The sequence below is a fragment of the Crotalus tigris genome, unplaced genomic scaffold (assembly GCF_016545835.1).
Source record: "Crotalus tigris isolate CLP2741 ecotype Arizona unplaced genomic scaffold, ASM1654583v1 scf7180000017601.7605149639:7615979, whole genome shotgun sequence".
NCBI classification, from domain to species: Eukaryota; Metazoa; Chordata; class Lepidosauria; order Squamata; family Viperidae; genus Crotalus; species Crotalus tigris.
In genome coordinates this window covers 3,768,885-3,786,331 of record NW_024096505.1, presented here as the reverse complement: position 1 = coordinate 3,786,331, position 17,447 = coordinate 3,768,885, and the positions used below count along the sequence as shown (strand labels likewise).

General features: G+C 35.2%; 1 protein-coding gene across 2 annotated transcripts; it reads left to right on the top strand.

Annotated features, from left to right (window-relative positions):
• The first annotated feature begins 289 nt into the window (after positions 1–289).
• On the top strand, positions 290–14,958 carry ETS2 (ETS proto-oncogene 2, transcription factor). Of its 2 annotated transcripts, none has more exons than XM_039369718.1 (10): positions 290–622; positions 4,638–4,709; positions 7,774–7,888; positions 8,315–8,434; positions 8,788–8,988; positions 9,752–9,835; positions 10,719–10,961; positions 11,363–11,626; positions 12,138–12,256; positions 13,489–14,958. In XM_039369718.1, the coding sequence occupies exons 2-10, from the start codon at positions 4,638–4,640 to the stop codon at positions 13,702–13,704; spliced, it is 1,434 nt and encodes a 477-aa protein (XP_039225652.1). In that variant the 5' UTR covers positions 290–622; the 3' UTR covers positions 13,705–14,958. The 2 variants fall into 2 exon arrangements, with proteins under 2 accessions (XP_039225652.1, XP_039225657.1); XM_039369723.1 differs by lacking the exon at positions 290–622 and adding an exon at positions 1,737–2,078.
• Positions 14,959–17,447: the final 2,489 nt, after the last annotated feature.

The window sequence follows — 17,447 nt, the reverse complement described above, 5'->3', positions numbered from 1 at the left end:
TACAAAGTGGCAGATTTTTCTAAGGTACCCCTAACAAGGTACTATCTGGTACTATCAACTATCTCTCCCGCCATTCCAGGCGCAAAACTGCCTCGCTGTGCCGGCTAGGAAGATCGACGTTCCGGTTCTACACATCTGGCGGGCATCCGCTGGGCGACACCAGCCTTCGAGGCTTCATCTGCCTCCCCGAAGGAAGCGGAATGTCTTCCTGTTCTCGGTGGGAGGAGGCTGGCTGGGCCTGGCCTACCGCTCCGCCTCCCTCCCTCGCCCCGTCAAGAGCAGGCTAGCCCAACACGGGTCAGCGCACGCATTCGCGCGCGGACCGCCAGCCAAGACTGCCAAAGCTGACGCGCGCTCCGTCACCAGCACGTTGCCTTGTGCCCTGGGCAGGAGCCTTGCCTCTTCTTCCGGCGACGTGGTTTGCTACGACGAGGCTTCCTCCGCTCAGTTCAGTCGGTTGAGATACTAACAGCCCTTCGTGGGGTGTTGTTTTCCGGATGCGTGTTTTCGGCTGACGCGCAGGAATATTTTGGGGTCCCCGAAGGAGGCTGGGACAGCTTTCACCAGCGCGGTGGTGACGGGACCGCGCGCCTCGTGGGACTTTGACTTGGCGGCGCCCCAGGTGAGAAAGGGAGGAAACGGGCCGCCGAGTCCAAGAGGAGACGCGGGAGGCAGGAGCATTTGGGAGGCGCGGACGAGTCTCCGGCCGGGTGGGGAGGAAGGCAGGAGGGAACAAGCGGACTCCGCCTGCCCCTTTTGCCCTGGACGCGCTCTCGGTCCATCCAGGCTTTCTGTTCGGGGGCTGATACGGTTTTGCTATTCTCTGAAAATGCGTGGGCCAGAGGCTTGTGGTAACATGAATCTGGTGCCCGCCATCCGCATTGGATTACAGCTCCCATTACCCTCAGCCATAAACTCCAGACCTGATGGAATTGTGTTTCAAACGTACCTGAATGGGGGAGTCTGCTCCATTTAGTGTATGAGGCTTCATGTTGTCTGGATAATCCCTGGTGAAGATGTAGGGATTTTTGTTTTCGGTTTTTATGGTTTTCTAGATCCGTACGACATATTTGCCGAGCGCCCAAAAAGCTTGTTTGGGAGAAAATGTCTTAGATCCCTCGGTTTGTCCATAACTGAATATGGAATTCTTTAAGAGAGAGTTTATTAGGGATAGCACTTTAAGAAGCTATAGGAACAATCCCTATGTGGAAATCAGAGAAAAGGAGAGGTGCACATTGGATTTCCCATGCAATTCTTTTGCCGAAGTTTTTTTTCCTTGCTTAAATAGAGGCCCACTTTCTAAACAATACTTGGATGATTTCTCATTAAATGCCTGAATTATGACCCAGAAAGGCAACTAAAATGTGTTGATTTTTTTCTCCAATGATCTGTTTAAGAATTTAAAAAGTGAATGTAGATTGAAGATGAAAAAAATGTTGATGTAGTTTACAGTTCTCATCAATCTAATATTGTTAAGTTCTTATGAACTTAAAATGAATAAAAATGAAAATTTTTATATTAGTAGTTTCTTCACCATATGTTCCTTTTCCCAAAAGTGTCATATGTAGACATGACAGGCATGAAGTCAGTTTAGAGGTTTGTTTTGTGTTTGTTCATGTGTTAAGGAGACAGAAAGAACTATTGAATTTCTTAAGTAATGTTGCGCATGCATCCTTATATTGTGTAATTATTGATTAAGCCTTAAAATGTAGCAAGTTGAAGTGTTGGTATTGGAAAGTATTAAAGTATTGAATTATCAGTAAACTCATTACTGAATTTCCAGTATTTAAATTCCTTTCAATCTTTGATATAATCTGATAGGGTTTCTCAAATAAACACAACTTGAGTTCAGATACCTGTTTATGCTAATGAGGAAGTTAACCTGAAATTACAGTACAAGCATTTGTTAATTAATACTTATTTAGAGTGAGATCACTTATGCATAACTGAATTTTATGATGTTTACTTGCAAGTTTGACTACTTGGTATAAGACAAGCTGCTCTGGGCTGTGACAAATTTGAGAAACTCTTTACTGCCATCTGGTGGCCATCCAGAGATTTTCAGTCCTAATTTCAAGGTAGCTAAAACTGGTAACCACGGGGTCTTTGGGTTTCTGTACAATGAATAATTTCCAACTGGTATTTAATACATTTTCTTTCCCCATGATTTTTCTTTTTATTTGTTTTTCAGGGCCTGCCCTCTTTTTTAGTCTTAAGGTGTCACATAATTCTTTGTTGCATCTTTAATTAATGAGATTAAAATAGGTCTTCTGTGGCATAATGGAGAATATTTAATAGGGGATGATTTTGTTTAATCCTGTCTTTGTGTGTATTTCAAACAAATATAATTCATATTTAGAAATCTTATTTATGCCCTGAAGCTTACTAGTGGCATTACCAAAATACAATAACTGAAAGCTTGTTATATAGTTAGGGTTCATATATTTAAAGATGTCCAAGCTATTGTTAGGAAATCGAGTACCATCTTTTTGAGATTCATTAAGCTATTCTGGTAAATACATGTTTGTGTGTTATCCTGAACTATGTTGCCAAAATATTAATGCTGGGGGTTATTGTGATGGTGAGGGGATTATATATTAATTATATAACCAACAGAGATGTATATTCTATGTAAGGGGTCCCCAACCCCTGGTCTGTGGACTAGTATCAGAGCACGGTATACCAGCAACCGGTCCACACAAACAAGCAAAGCCCTATCTGTGGGATACAGGCAACACACAAAACCACACACCCTCCAGTTCTCGGAAAAACCTCTTTCCATGGAACTGGTCCCTGGCGCCCAAAAGGTTGGGATCTCTGTTCTATGTTGCTGTATAAAAGATACAGTCAACACTGAATATATTGGTTTTTGAATAGGCTTAGATCATATTGCAGTTATATGACTGCTGAAGTTCAAACATTAAACTACCTTAAACATTTGAGGCCAAATGTTTAGTACAAGGAGGAGGAGAAAGAACAGTACTATAGATATTTATAAATTTGTAGAAAAAAATGGCACTGGTATTTTTACTAGGATGAGATATACGTACCTGAAAAAGTTGTGTTTTATTCCAATATAATGGATTTTTTTAAATATTCCATATAGTTAGAGCTTCTTTTGTATTTGAACAAGGTAATAGATAAGATAATCTTCATGTTAAAAATTATGTTGATTGTTTCCAGTCATTTAAGTAATAACGTATAAACAATAGTAATAACAACAAACCAGCTTAGATTTCATTGTCAAAATATTTTAACTAGTCTCACCCCTCTCCCCAGCAACTTTTACATTCTTTTTATATAATGGGCGTGTGTTATGAAGAACTACAAATTAAATTAAAGTTTATGTGATACTGATGGGATTTAAGAGTAATACAATCAAAGTGATACTGCCCAAATCTAATATCAAAGAGTTAACCAAAAACAACAAAGGATTGTGATAAAACATATGTCCATTGTGTCAAGCTGACCCCCAACCCCCCAATTACTTCTTTACAACCTTTTCATTCAGTATATTCTTATATTGAATATAGGTATTCAGATTTTACCTTAACTCCATCAACTATAGTTTTAAGAGATTTATTTTTTTAAAAAAACCACATGTCTTATTTGGCAGTATACTATCATTTCCTTTTACTGTACTGTGTGTGTGTGTTTGTGTCTGATTGTGAACATATTGTGTTCATATTGTGAACAAGGATCCATAACAATACAGGTACAACCAATTGCAAGCACAACTGAGCCCAAAATTTCTATTGCTAAGCAAGACAGTTGTTAACTGAGTTTTGCCCCATTTTACAACATTTCTTTACCCAGCTGTTAAGTGATCACTGCAGTTAAGTTAGTAACACTCTTGTTGAGTGAATCTGGCTTCTTCATTGACTGCTTGTCAAAGGGTCACAAAAGATGATCACAGGACCCTGGGAAACTGTAGCTGTCATAACATGACAAGCATCTGAATTTTGATCACATGACCATGGGGATGCTGCAACAATTATAAGTGTGAAGACTTATAGATTATAAATTATATAAGTTATATATCATTATAAGCGTCAGGCAGCACAGAGTCATCCCCAAGAGCCTGTGCCTGTTTTCAACAGTGAAGGAATACAGGGCAGAAAACATCCTGCTGCCAAAAAGGCTCCACATACATTTGCACTACTCAGGTGACCCTAAGGACACAGGTAAACCTCCAAATGGTTTCAACTGTCTGCAAGGAGTATAAATCCTTCCACTCCCCACCATCTAGTCAGAGCTGAAGAAGTTTCTTGGATGAGAAGCAAAACGTCTTCAAAAGAAACACAAGAAAGTCCAGTTACCTCCTGAAAAAAAATCACCTTTGGGATTAGTCTTGAAGAGAATTATTTTCACCTTCAGAAGTAATTCCACAATGTGCTATATGAAAATGATTTGTCTTGTTCATCCATTATTTTAAAGATCATTTACATTTAATGATATTTTACTACATATGTGTATTATATATAAGAAAATTGGCTTCATCACCTCAAGATGAAAGAATTCTCATATAGGTATACCTTTGTGAGCTGCAATAGATGCACCATTTGGATATAACCATGAGTTATTATTTTTTATTTCATTTATAAACCAATACTTTTGTATTTTGTTTCTACTTTTAGATGAATGAATTTGGAATTAAAAACATGGATCAAGTAGCACCTGTTTGCAGTGTATATAGAGAATTGTTCAAGGTAAGCTATGAAGGAAAAGCAGATATGTGTAGTAAAATCCAGCTTAACCCTGGGCAAAGCATATCAATTTAATGAACAAATTATGAGATTGTATTAGTCTATATTATGCTATGCCAGCAATAATTAATGGTTTCATTGAATTTCACTTATTACTGTTACTGATTTAATAAATTACACAAATCTACAATGTCATTTTAATCCTAGTTACATTTTTTTTAAAAGAGAACAAAAGTAGTAAGTAATGTTCTCAGTCAGCAATTAACTCTTGCCTGGTCATCTCTACAAAAAATATTTAATATGCCATTAATATAACTAAAATTATTTTCATATCACTGTCAATCTCTATTACAATATCACTGTCATTATATATCATATTATGGTCTTGATATTACTTCTATACAATATTTACGTATAATTTTTAAAATATCAAATTTATATATATTTGCTTGCTTTGACATTGTAACGTAACCTTTTAAAAATAAAATACAATTAATTATATTGAAAACCCTTCTGTCAGTATTGCCTCAAATTCAAAAATCAGAATATGTACTAGAAAATAGTTATTTATTTGTTAGCTTAATAGTAAGCTTTAGGACTATTGGTTCACTTACTTAAAAAGATAAGTCATAATGTAACACTTTTGATAGACTCTCATTAACCTGGGCTGTGTCACTTATTGACAGAGCTGGTTGTAAGCATCTTATGGGCCTAATGAGTGACTCCCATTGGCCTTGAGGAGGCAGGCCCATCACTATAGGGCTTTTCTGAGATCTTTAAGATTTGGCAATGAGTGCCATTTTCCAATAATCCATAGCAGCTCTGACATAGGACATAATATTTTATTAGAGCTAGTTGGATCTAATCTATAGAAGTTTTAAACATGCTCATTTTACTGTTTAATTTCATGTTTTAAACATGCAGAATACTTTTGAAGTACAGTGTCCCTTTTGATCTTACAGAGTGTTGCATTTTTTCCAGTGACTCAGTGTAAGGGATCATTTATTTACACAAAACAGAGGAGTTTCCAGATTATGTTGAAAGTATTTGTCCTTTCCTCTAAATATTAGTCATGACTCAGATCTTTTTATCTATTAACACTGAAAGAATTTGTCATTACTATGCCAGCTATCTAACTTTCTAATCATTTCATTTATACAGCAAATTGCTTAACTTCTTGATGTTGAACTTTGTAACTTGAAAAATCTGTAGTTTCACTATTCCAGACTGAAACACTCTGACTAAATTTTATACAGCTCCTTGGGTAGCTCATTTAAACAATATATGAATTCTGTAATAACTCATTAGAAACTTATGCTGCATTAATACTAAAATGCCTGATGGTACTGCTGCACCATCACTTTGATAAGTGATTTATAAAACAATACAGATTAATACAGCAACATAACCACAATGAGATATAAAATGCATTTTGATATGCAAACTGAAGTGTTCCAGGCATGTATTGCACCAGAGTTTCTTGCATTTATTTATTTATCAAATTTGCATGTCACTCAACTCCCAGAGACTTTGGGTGACTTAGGATCAGGCTATTTGAAAAACCCATTCTCCCATAGGACTCTGCCCATACTTTATGGCCCCTAAAAAAACCAAGGCTCATTGCCTTAACTACTGTATGTATTACTGATGAGATATTTAGCATAATCATGAAAAGTTATTATGCAGTTTGAGAAACCTCTCCTGAACACAAAAAAATCTTAACATTTGTAACTGAATCAGACATTTAACATAATACATGGTTCATCCTTCTAACTATATATGGTGCCAGGCAGTCATTTAAAGGCATTTAATGCAAGTTTAGTGTATTTAATGCAACTACTGATGCATGTAAAAAATGCAGGTCTTTAAATAGTGCGAATAGGCTCGAATAACAGTCCAAAATATATTGAATGTTATCAGAAGAGCTTTTCAAGTTTCCAGGTCTGTATATTTCAGAAAAAAAATCTTAAAATCTTTGTATGCTGTTAGTTGATATTATGGAAAGAAAGTTATTTTTTAGAAATGACTCATTAGTATAGAATGCAAGTATCCAAATTCTTCCTCAGTGACTTATGAGTTGCATCAACATTTTTGAACATGTATCCAAAGGATTTTCAGTTCTGAGTTGGAGATGATAACATTTTTATGATTTGAATCGAATTGATTAATTTCTATAGCCATCCATCTCAACAAGTAACTCTGAGCAGCATGCATCATAACCATAATAATTTAAAATAATTACAATAGTTCAAAATAAACATATATAGCATCAAGCAAAACTGTTGCTATGGATATTAATACAGGCAGGAAACGGGGCTCTTAACAAACCCGGCAGCCCAGGCACACAACCCAGTCTATACAGCCTTGTGAGTGTTTGATAGGGTTGGAGTCATCCTGACTTCTGAAGAGAGACTATTTTAGAGGGTAAGTGTTAAGGCAGAGAGGCTACGTCTTGCGTCTTGCGTTCCCACCTACTGACATTCCTTAGCTGATAGGACCCAGAACATTCTCAAACTGACTGACCAAATTGGACAGGTAGAAATGACTGGGAGAAGACTGTCCCTAAGGTAACCTGGCCTCAAGCCATGAAGGATTTTGAAAATGATAATCAGCATATTGATTTGCACACAGAAACACACTGGTAGCCAGTGCATTTCAGGAAGCATTGGTGTTAAATTTGTCAAATATCCAACACCCTTTACTACCCATGCAGCCACATTCTGCACCAATTGAAGCTTCCAAATACTATTCAAAGACAACTCTATATCGAACACATTGCAGTAGTCCATGTGAGAGATCACAAGGGCATGAGTGACTGTGAACAAAGTCTCCTGATCCATGAAGAGCTGCAACCAGCATACCACCCTAATGTGTACAAAGGGACTCCTGGCCATTGCTGCCACTATTCTTCTAGCAGGAGCCATGAATCCAAGAGGACTCCATATTGCGCACCAGATCCATCTGGGGCATTTGCCCCAAATTAGAATGCCACATTTGCTTTGTCATAATATATTAAACTTGCTGTGGATGTAATAAGATACTCACTTTGATGTTTTCTATCTTTCAGCGCCAACCTGCATTTGATAGCTTTGAAGGTGCTTTGTTTACTGGATTCTATCCACCTCTAAATGAAGATCAGACACTTCAGGAAGTGCCAACTGGCCTTGATTCTATTTCTTTTGGTAAAGCCTGTTTTTATAAGCAATTTTATCATGCTAATTAAAGGGATTCCAAGTCATTTGGACAAGAAATTAAGGAGGAAACAATCTCCAGATTATCAAAAGTCATTGCAAAAGTTCATATTTTAGAAATGTTTCTATAGAAAATAATTTGTGCACAAATCTTTATAATCATTATGTAGCCTTAGAAGTGGAAAGGAATAAACTAGGAACTATTACCAACCTTATATTAAGAATTCTAGCTAGGATTTCCAATATTTTCGAGTGTTATAATATTAACAATTCAGAAGCTATACTACTGACTGGATTTATTTGACATTAGACATTGATACAACATTATACCTAACAAAACAAAACGTCCCTTCTTTTTCTGCAGATTATTTTCTTTGTTCTTGATATGTCCAACATTATAATTCCTTTGCTTTTCAGAATCAAACTCTTCTGAATTGCCGCTCTTAACTCCATGTAGTAAGGCTGTGATGAGTCAGGCCTTAAATGCAACTTTCAGTGGCTTCACAAAAGAACAGCACAGATTAGGCATTCCAAACAGTAAGTGGAGTTTTTTTCTCTCTTCTTTTCAATTAGGCTAATTGATAGTTGTATCTTTTTTCCCCTCCTAATATAATAAAATATTTACCATACAATTTTCTTATCCTAAACCATTACTTACAAATACATTCATCTCAATAATGGTAACGTTCACATGAATATGCTTAAGATTGTATCCTATATATCTACAGTTATAAAGTGAGTTAAATATTAAGAGCGTTAGCTCCAAAAATATGTGGATTCAGGTGGTAATAAAAGGGATAGTAGCTATTATATTTTAGTGTATGCTACTATAGCTTCCCTTGGGAAAAAAAATCTTGATAAAGTAATTTTTTTTTTCTTGCTTTCTGCAGATCCCTGGCTTTGGACACAACATCATGTATGTCAGTGGCTTCTCTGGGCTACCAATGAATTTAGTTTAGTGAATGTGAACTTTGAGAGATTTGCTATGAATGGCCAAGAGTTATGCAATCTGGGAAAGGAACATTTTTTGGAACTAGCACCTGATTATGTTGGTGACATACTGTGGGAACATTTGGATCAGATGATAAAAGGTGACTAAACTAAATCAAAGTAATAGCTGAATATGCAGAACACAGAAACCAGTTGTATTGTGGCAACATTGAGAAAACACTTGTAAAATTTCAAAGTGAATTCTAACTTGCCAGTTATTTATATCTAAAGGAACTAGAGTGTTTGCTTTTGCTTCCCGTGCTATTTGAGATTATCTTAATATGGGAGTTCTTGTCTGCTTTGATTAAGCTGATTTAAGATGGATTCATATACTGTGCTAAGCCAAAACCAAACATATGTGGTCCTAGCTACAAATATATTTGGAAGCAGATGGAATTAATCCAATAAAAACCAGCCTTACCAGGAAAACTCACGTTGTGATTTTGGACCAGTCAACATCTCTCAATTAAATATAAAGATTGCCATTGTGGTGAAATCTTGAAGGAAAGGAGAGATTGTTTTACATTATTGAAAGTGTCAGTGTAATACTGCAAATGTAAAAAATACATGCATCTCATTGACTTCACTCTCATTTATTTATTTATATGTGACTCTGTACAGCTTACAATAAAATAGATAAAATACATAATATAAAATTATGTTTTACTTTTAGAAGTATAAGTTGGACTTAACTGTGATCAATTAAAGCGTTTTAAGTTCCAAAACAATACATTATTTTCAAAATGGCAGGTAATTTTGACATAAAATATGTTTTGGTGAAAATGCTATCACTCATATATGACACATTGTCAAATCAAATTCTCCTATTTAGGTATATATTTAAACATCTTTGTTTGTTCTCAGACAATGAAGAGAAGCCACAAGATCAATATGTGGAAAATTCTCACCTTACTTCATCTCCACATTGGGTCAACAACAACTCTTTAGGTAAATTTTATTTCAATAATTATAGTATCAAAATTAGAGGTGCACAATTTCCGTTTAATGTGAATAAGGCTTCTCGTTCAGTATCTGTATTAAACAATAACAACAACAAAAGATCTTAGACTAATGCATTTAAACTACAAAAAGTGTTTCTGGGTTTTTTGTTTTGTTTTTTTTTTTTGTTTTTTTTTTGCTGGGGGTATGTCAGTGAAAGAAGGAAATGGACATAGAGAAAAACATGGATAAAGTTCAAAATATGTGTATAGTTCAGTAGTAGAAACTTGCAAAACAGGGACTTTGGCGAAATGGCTTATATTTCAAATCAGAAGCTGATATTTGAAATGCAGAATATCTCATGTGATGTTAGTGGCCAGATATACGTACTTTGTTTTGACAAACACTTCATACAGTACAAAATATACAGTGTTTGAGTTGGATCAATTATATCAATTGAATGTAAGAATTAGCCATTATTTCATCTCTTTTTGAAGTATGATATATTAAATATTAAATAAGTATGGTATATTCAGTTTTGCTGTACTAAAATGTTAGAATCACTAAAATTAACACTGTTAAGTTGAAGTACTAGTTGCTATAGATGCTTTAAAGTTTACAAAAACAATTGTAGACATGGAAGTGCTTTAAGGTAGTTATACTAGCAAGAGACAAAGTTATATTATCTTTGTATTTCAGCTGGTTCCCTCTTTCAAAAAAGTATAAAGATTATATTTTGTTTATATGGATAATGGTAGCATTTATTCATAGAATGTCACTAGATTTAATTTAGGAAAGTCCTCAAATAAAGTTGTTTAATTGGATGGTAGGTACTATTGAAAAAATAAAGGATTTCTAACCACAGTATTGTGGGGTTGTTGTTTTTTTTTAGGCACTAATGTTGAACAAATGCAGTATTGCACTCATGTACCCAGCTATCCAAAAACTCTAAGTTTTCAAAAAAACAGAGCTCTGGGAGATGTATGTCAGACGACAATTGGGCCAAATCTTGTTAATCTAAAACAAGAATTTCAGATGTTTCCTAAAGCACAATTAGAGACTGTCAATGTGAACTACTGTTCAATGAATCAGGATTTCACAAGAAATAATCTGAACTTGGTGTTGGATAATACAAGTAAGATGTCTATTTTCTTGTGATTATGAGCAGTTATATATTCAAATATGACGTTGCTTATTTTTGTTTTACTAGCCCACTTCTTTATTTATGACTTAATCATAAAAGTGATTCAATGGATTTCATAGAGTTAGTCTTTAAATTGATAATTTTACTGATTACATCTGGACAAAGCTACAGTAACCTAGAGGGGGTTTAAACATCTCTGAAGTATGATACATTTTACCATATCTGTTCGAATTAGCATAATCACATATATTTGTAAAATTAAAGTCTAATGATATTTAGGGATTGTATTCTCCTAGTTCAATTATTTGTATGTTAAATAAGTACAGTATTTTAAAATCCAACTTCAGGTATAATGCAAATCTCTGTTCATGAACTTTTCTTCTTTTCTCCAGGTAAACCCAGAGAGCATGATTCAAATGACAGTGGCACAGAAAGTTATGAAGGCTCAGATTCATTGCTACAGTCTTGGAATAGTCAGTCCTCCTTAGTAGATGTTCAGCGAGTCCCATCTTATGACAGCTTTGAAGATGATTGCAGCCAGTCCTTGTGTCTGAACAAACCCACGATGTCCTTTAAAGACTATATTCAAGAAAGGAGTGACCCTGTAGAGCAAGGGAAACCAGTTATTCCAGCAGCAATCCTAGCAGGATTTACAGGCAAGTAAAATATTTTCCTGTCCCCTTTTTGTCTTTAGGCCTACTTGTTTCAATGATGGTAGAGAGATTCAAATGAAAATTGTGTATGCTAAGACTCTTATTCAGGACTCTCTGCTTAACCTGAAATGATTATTTTGATATAAAGCCCATAATTTCACAACATTGCCTTGTCTTTTAATTCTATTTTTCAAATAAATTTGGTTTAGTTGAAGTTCAGTGTGCTCTAAAATGTAACAACACTTTAAGAGAGAAAAAGATTAATTCAGACAACTGTTCTGGATTTTTTTTTTAAAAAAAAAAAGCCTCATCTGTTGTAATAAATTCCTATTATTTACCATCTTTTTCTAATATAGATTCTGGTGTCTGGTTGATTTTTTAATCAGGAAGATTTATAAAAGAATTACGTACTTAATATTTAAATCTTGAAAATTAACTTTTCTGACATTCCTATGAATCCTTAAGTGTGTCTTTCTTTGTGTATACTTTAACCATTTTATTTTGATATTGATAGGCAGTGGACCCATACAGCTATGGCAATTTCTTCTAGAACTTCTGACTGACAAATCTTGTCAGGCATTCATTAGCTGGACTGGAGATGGTTGGGAGTTTAAACTTGCAGACCCAGATGAGGTTAGTAATTCAAGTCATCCATTATTAAAAATAAATAGAAGTTTATAGCAGCTAACAGGGCATAGCTGTAGCAGTTATATATCAAACTAGGATTAGGAAACTTGAGTTTTCAATCTATTCTTAGCCGTAGAAATTCACTGTGGGATTTCAGGGTAGTTTCTATATTTCTAGATAGAGATCTATCTATCTCAGTCTCAGTCCAACTTACTTTACAGATTTGTTGTTCTGATCAAATGAATGAAGATCCCTAATTAAGCCACTTTGAGGCTCCTGAAGAAAAGGCAGGGTGTAAACTAACAAATTACACAGAGCCACCAGGAAGAAAAGGGTCACTTCAAACATCTCATTCAGAAGCAATTATGTGTGATTATAGTCTCAGTTTCATATGTTAATATGAAATTGTACAGGAAAGTCTCTGATTAATTACATTGTATACAGTTTACAATTTACAAGTGGTTCTGAACTTACAATTTTTTGTTTAATGACCATTCAAAGTTATGACAGCACTGAAAAATATTATTTACAACCAGTCCCCACACGACCATTGCAGCATCCCCACAATCACATAATCAAAATCTGGGGATTTGGCAACCAGCATGTATTTATGATGGTTGCAGCATTCCATGATCATGTGATTGCCAATTGCGACCTTCTGATTAGCCAAGTCAATGGGGGAAGCTCGTTGTTTAATGACCGTATAATTCACCTAACTGCAGTTATTCAATTAACATGGCAAAAAAGGTCATAAAATCAGGTGTGACTCAGTTAATGGCTGCATCTCTTAGTGATGGAAGTTCTGGTCCCAATTGTGGCAATAAGTCAAGGACTACCTGTATATCCTTAGCTAATTTAAATACAAACTCTCAAATTATGGAACTTCATATCCTCTTAAAGGAAGATGTACTAAATTAGAAATGAGCATGGAAATTGTGCTCTTTATTGAGATGTAGACTTTGACGCTCCAGTAACTCTAAGTAGTTGCTCAGTAGCTAAATTTTTATTGGTACTTAGTTTTACAACTGAAGTTTTACTTGGACCCAGTTACGTATTGTAATTGAAGTTTATTGTTGAACCCAACTGAGAGTTATAGTTGAACTTGTCTCTGTTAATGACTGAGATTCATGGGATGTGGAAGAAGACTAATTATTCTGCTACTTTTAAAGTAGAGTTTAATACCATTTCACTGGTATCTAAATAACTACATTAAATTATTTTCTTTCTTCTTATCTCAGGTTGCAAGAAGATGGGGCAGAAGAAAAAACAAGCCCAAAATGAACTATGAGAAATTGAGCCGTGGCCTGCGTTATTATTATGATAAGAACATTATTCACAAAACTTCAGGAAAACGTTATGTATACCGTTTTGTATGTGACCTACAAAATCTGTTGGGATATACAGCAGAGGAACTCCATGCAATGCTAGGAGTGCAGCCAGATACTGAAGACTGAGCACTGCGGTCTTGTGAGCTTTGGATGCAAGAACGCACGAATCTGTGAATTGGGACCTTCTGCATCAGTCATTGGAATAATCTTCTGACTGTTTGGAGTAGTACACTGTTGAACTCCTAAAAGAAGTATTTTCATAATTGGGGGAAGAAGTGGATTCAATTTCAGGCAGAAGAAAAAGAACTTACGTATCCAGCCTTTTCAGCAGTCTTTCCCAAGGTCAGCCCAGTTCCTGACTGCAACCTGAAGATAGAAAAGTGCTCTGGGGGCTCAGGGTTCAACTATGTCAATTTCTGTATAAGTAAGGGTGACACCCAGACTAAACCTATTGGAATTTCAAGCATTATCCCCCTTTCCATTTTACTGTTAACAACCTTGCAGACATTACATATCATCATTTGTTTTATTGAGGGAGAAAAGGCTAGGTATCTTTATTTAATATAGGTGCCACTTAAATTTACCAAGGGCATTCATTTTTAGAGTTGTGTATGTTTCATCATACACATCTTGGAACCAGAAGGAACAATGGCAGAGATTCCGTACAAGGACATAAAAAATAGACCATTTCAAAAAATCTGTATATTTATGTGTGGTGTGTACGCTTAAGCATGTTGATGCATTTCTCTGGCAGTGAAAAGCTCCTATTTAATAAATATTGTATATTGTAATTTAAAATCATGTAAACATCTGAAGTGGAAAGAATGTGTTTCAGTTCAAAAGAGCAGCTTTTACAGTATCTTGGAAGATTTTGATTTTTCAAGGGAATTTATATGAAATAAGCACACATGCCATGTGCCCTGTTGCAGAAGACTGTTTAAGGCTGACAAACACCTGAACTTTTATGGCAAGAAGCTAATTGTTCAATCTGGGTCATAAAGTCTTATTTGAGTGATGCTGTAACTGAAAATAGAAATGTTGCTAAAACTATATTTATTAATGGAAAATCACTTCTGTGCATGTCCTTTTAAAAACAATTCATATATATTTCTTATTCTGTCAATTGTCCCTTTGCCATCCCTGTCATTCACCTATAATGAATTATCCTGATTAAAATAAGAATTTTATTTTTGAAAAAAAAATCTCATTTCTTTTCTGCAATTAGAAAACAGATATATGGCAGCTATTTTTACTGCAAAAGCAAAAAGCTTCACTGGGAAACATGTAATTTGTGAGAAAACATTTTTAATTTGAAAATGCTGTAAACTTACCAAATGAAGTTTAAAAACATTTACTTTTATTAAAACACCTTGAACAAGGGCCAGTAATTATGTAGTTATTTATGTTTCAAAGTTGTTACTTAACTTCCTTTTAAACAATTCATTGATAAATGTCTAAACAAGACAAATTATATTTGCCTGATAATTCCAGTATAAATACAACCCCAAATTTATTTGCCTGTACAATGATTTCCGAGGGCTGCTGGAATCCAGCTGCATATATTTCATCTCCTGATCAGCATTGTTCTATGGAAGAGACAGATATATATGTGCATGTACATACTTGGTTAGCTCTTAAATGAATAGATATAAATGTTAGCAAGGGATATTATAAAAGTGAGTAACTGAAAACATTGGTAAATCTATAACTTCATTTTCATTCAATGTACTTTTACGTTGGAGAACTAAATCAGAGCTTATGTTCTTGTTTCCAGGATAGCTTTAACTTGTGCTTTAAAAGCAATCATTCTAAGTCACATGAACTTTTTTTTAGGTTATATAAACATTGCCCAAGAAAAGAGTACTTGCTGGTAAAATACACATCAAAATACAGCTGGAGAAAATTTGGGGAGTTTTCCATGCAAACTTTCTAATGGCAGATGCATCTTGTATTTCATTTTCCCAGCCTTCATCTTTTTGAGGGGGAATTTAATCCAATCATTTTATTTCATAGTTTCCACTTTTGTAAATTTTAGTTTCGGTATAATGTGAAGGACTTGAAACAACATGTAGATTAGGAGATTCTCACATCATATGCTTACATTAGCAGACAAAAACATGCTGTCTGGTTCTAATGCCATTGTTTTATTATGCAACATGTTTTTTTAAAGCAAGTTTTTTAAATATATATATATATATATATATATATATATATATATATATATATCAATTCACCACATCCTTTCCCAGTCTCTTTTATATTGATTATAATACTGTGCTTAGATAGAAGTATATATTTAATATGATTACCTTAAATCAGTGGTTCTCAACCTGTGGGTCGGGACCCCATTTGGGGTCGAACGACCATTTCACGGGGGTCGCCATTTTTTTCCCTCTTTTCCTTAGCTGTGCTACTCCCTTTTATTCTATTGGCTTTTGAAAGCCAATAGAATAGACTATCTTGAATAGAGTCTAATTCTATTGGCTTTCAAAAGCCAATAGGAATTGTCCAGGCTGTCTCTGCCCTGCTGAGCCCGCCAAAAGCCCCATTCTGCAAACGGTGCTGCATCAGTTGAGTAGTCCTTGACTTACGACCGGTTGAGTAGTCCTCGACTTATGACCGGTTGGGGGTCGCGGCATTAAAAAGGTTGAGAACCACTGCCTTAAATGCAACCAGCTTAGTTCCATAATTAATGGAGATAGTGAGAAAATACCTGATTTTGTCATTCCCTGAGGAAACTGGCATTCTAGTAGCTATATAAATGCAGGAGAAGATAATATTAATGACCTAAATGCTGTAATGTACTTCAGCTAACTGCTAGTATCTTTTACCTAATGGCCATCTTGGGAAGGGGACTGCCAGCCACGTGAAAGCCAATAAGTTTATCATCCCTGGTAATGAAAAGATGGGAAGAAAAAATGCTGGAGAAGTGAAAGATAATTATTTCTTTTTGTCATGCTTTGGAACTTCGAAAAACAAGCTGTTTTGTCTTTTTCCTTTGAGGGCTATACTGCACTTAGTAAACATGGGTCTACAAACTATTAAGAATTGCTCATTTCCAATGATGTCATAGGCAAAGTCCATAGGTTAGGTTCCCATGACAACCAAGAACACATCTATTTTAACAAGAATTGGGGAAGACGCTGTTAGCTGACACTGAAAAAAAATATTTTTTTCTATTGGCGAAGCTGGCTAAAAATAAATCTAGGAACTGAAAGCTAAAGCACCAGTTAGCTCATCTAACATGCTATGGCAACATGCAGCCTTCCAAAGTTATGAAATATGTTCTTACTTGAACACACTGAAGAGAATGTGGTAATGTTGTGGTAAATGTTGGTCTTTTAACATTGCTGTATGTCTACTGAATAATACAGAATGCAAAGTTCTTGTCTCATTTACAGTAAAAGCAGAAGAGATGTTGCATCATAGCAGTAAAAAAAATAATGTCCAGGCTACTACAATAGCCTTCCAAAACGTAATCAGCTATTTTGGCTTTTAACTGTCTGCTTAGCACTGCAATGAAACTGATAGGGCAGAATAGATGCATTTTGTTTTTCTGCATCAACTATTCACAACATTGATAAACTAATTTAGACTGTTATACTTTGGGGCAACAACATGAAACCAGAGATCAGTTGGTGCTCAGACGTCAACTCTGTGATTGGCATTTTTTTAATAACCACGTTTGGCACTAGAAAAATATGCTTGTGAACATGTGAGGAATGCCATTCTTTCACAAACAACCACTCATAGGATTTAAAGTACAAGATTTTTCATCATTGACAGTATTCAAAGGCAACTTGCTTGCTCATTTAGTTACTAATGTATGCACTTAGGGACCATCTAACTTAGGGAATTAGAACAGAAAA

What these genes read in the sequence shown, in the direction of transcription:
- ETS2 (XM_039369718.1), top strand. Translation starts at nt 4,638, where the DNA reads ATGAATGAATTTGGAATTAAAAACATGGATCAAGTAGCACCTGTTTGC. An exon ending in TATATAGAGAATTGTTCAAG is followed by an intron (nt 4,710 to 7,773) that starts GTAAGCTATGAA and finishes TCTATCTTTCAG; the next exon opens with CGCCAACCTGCATTTGATAG. An exon ending in AACTTGCAGACCCAGATGAG is followed by an intron (nt 12,257 to 13,488) that starts GTTAGTAATTCA and finishes TTCTTATCTCAG; the next exon opens with GTTGCAAGAAGATGGGGCAG.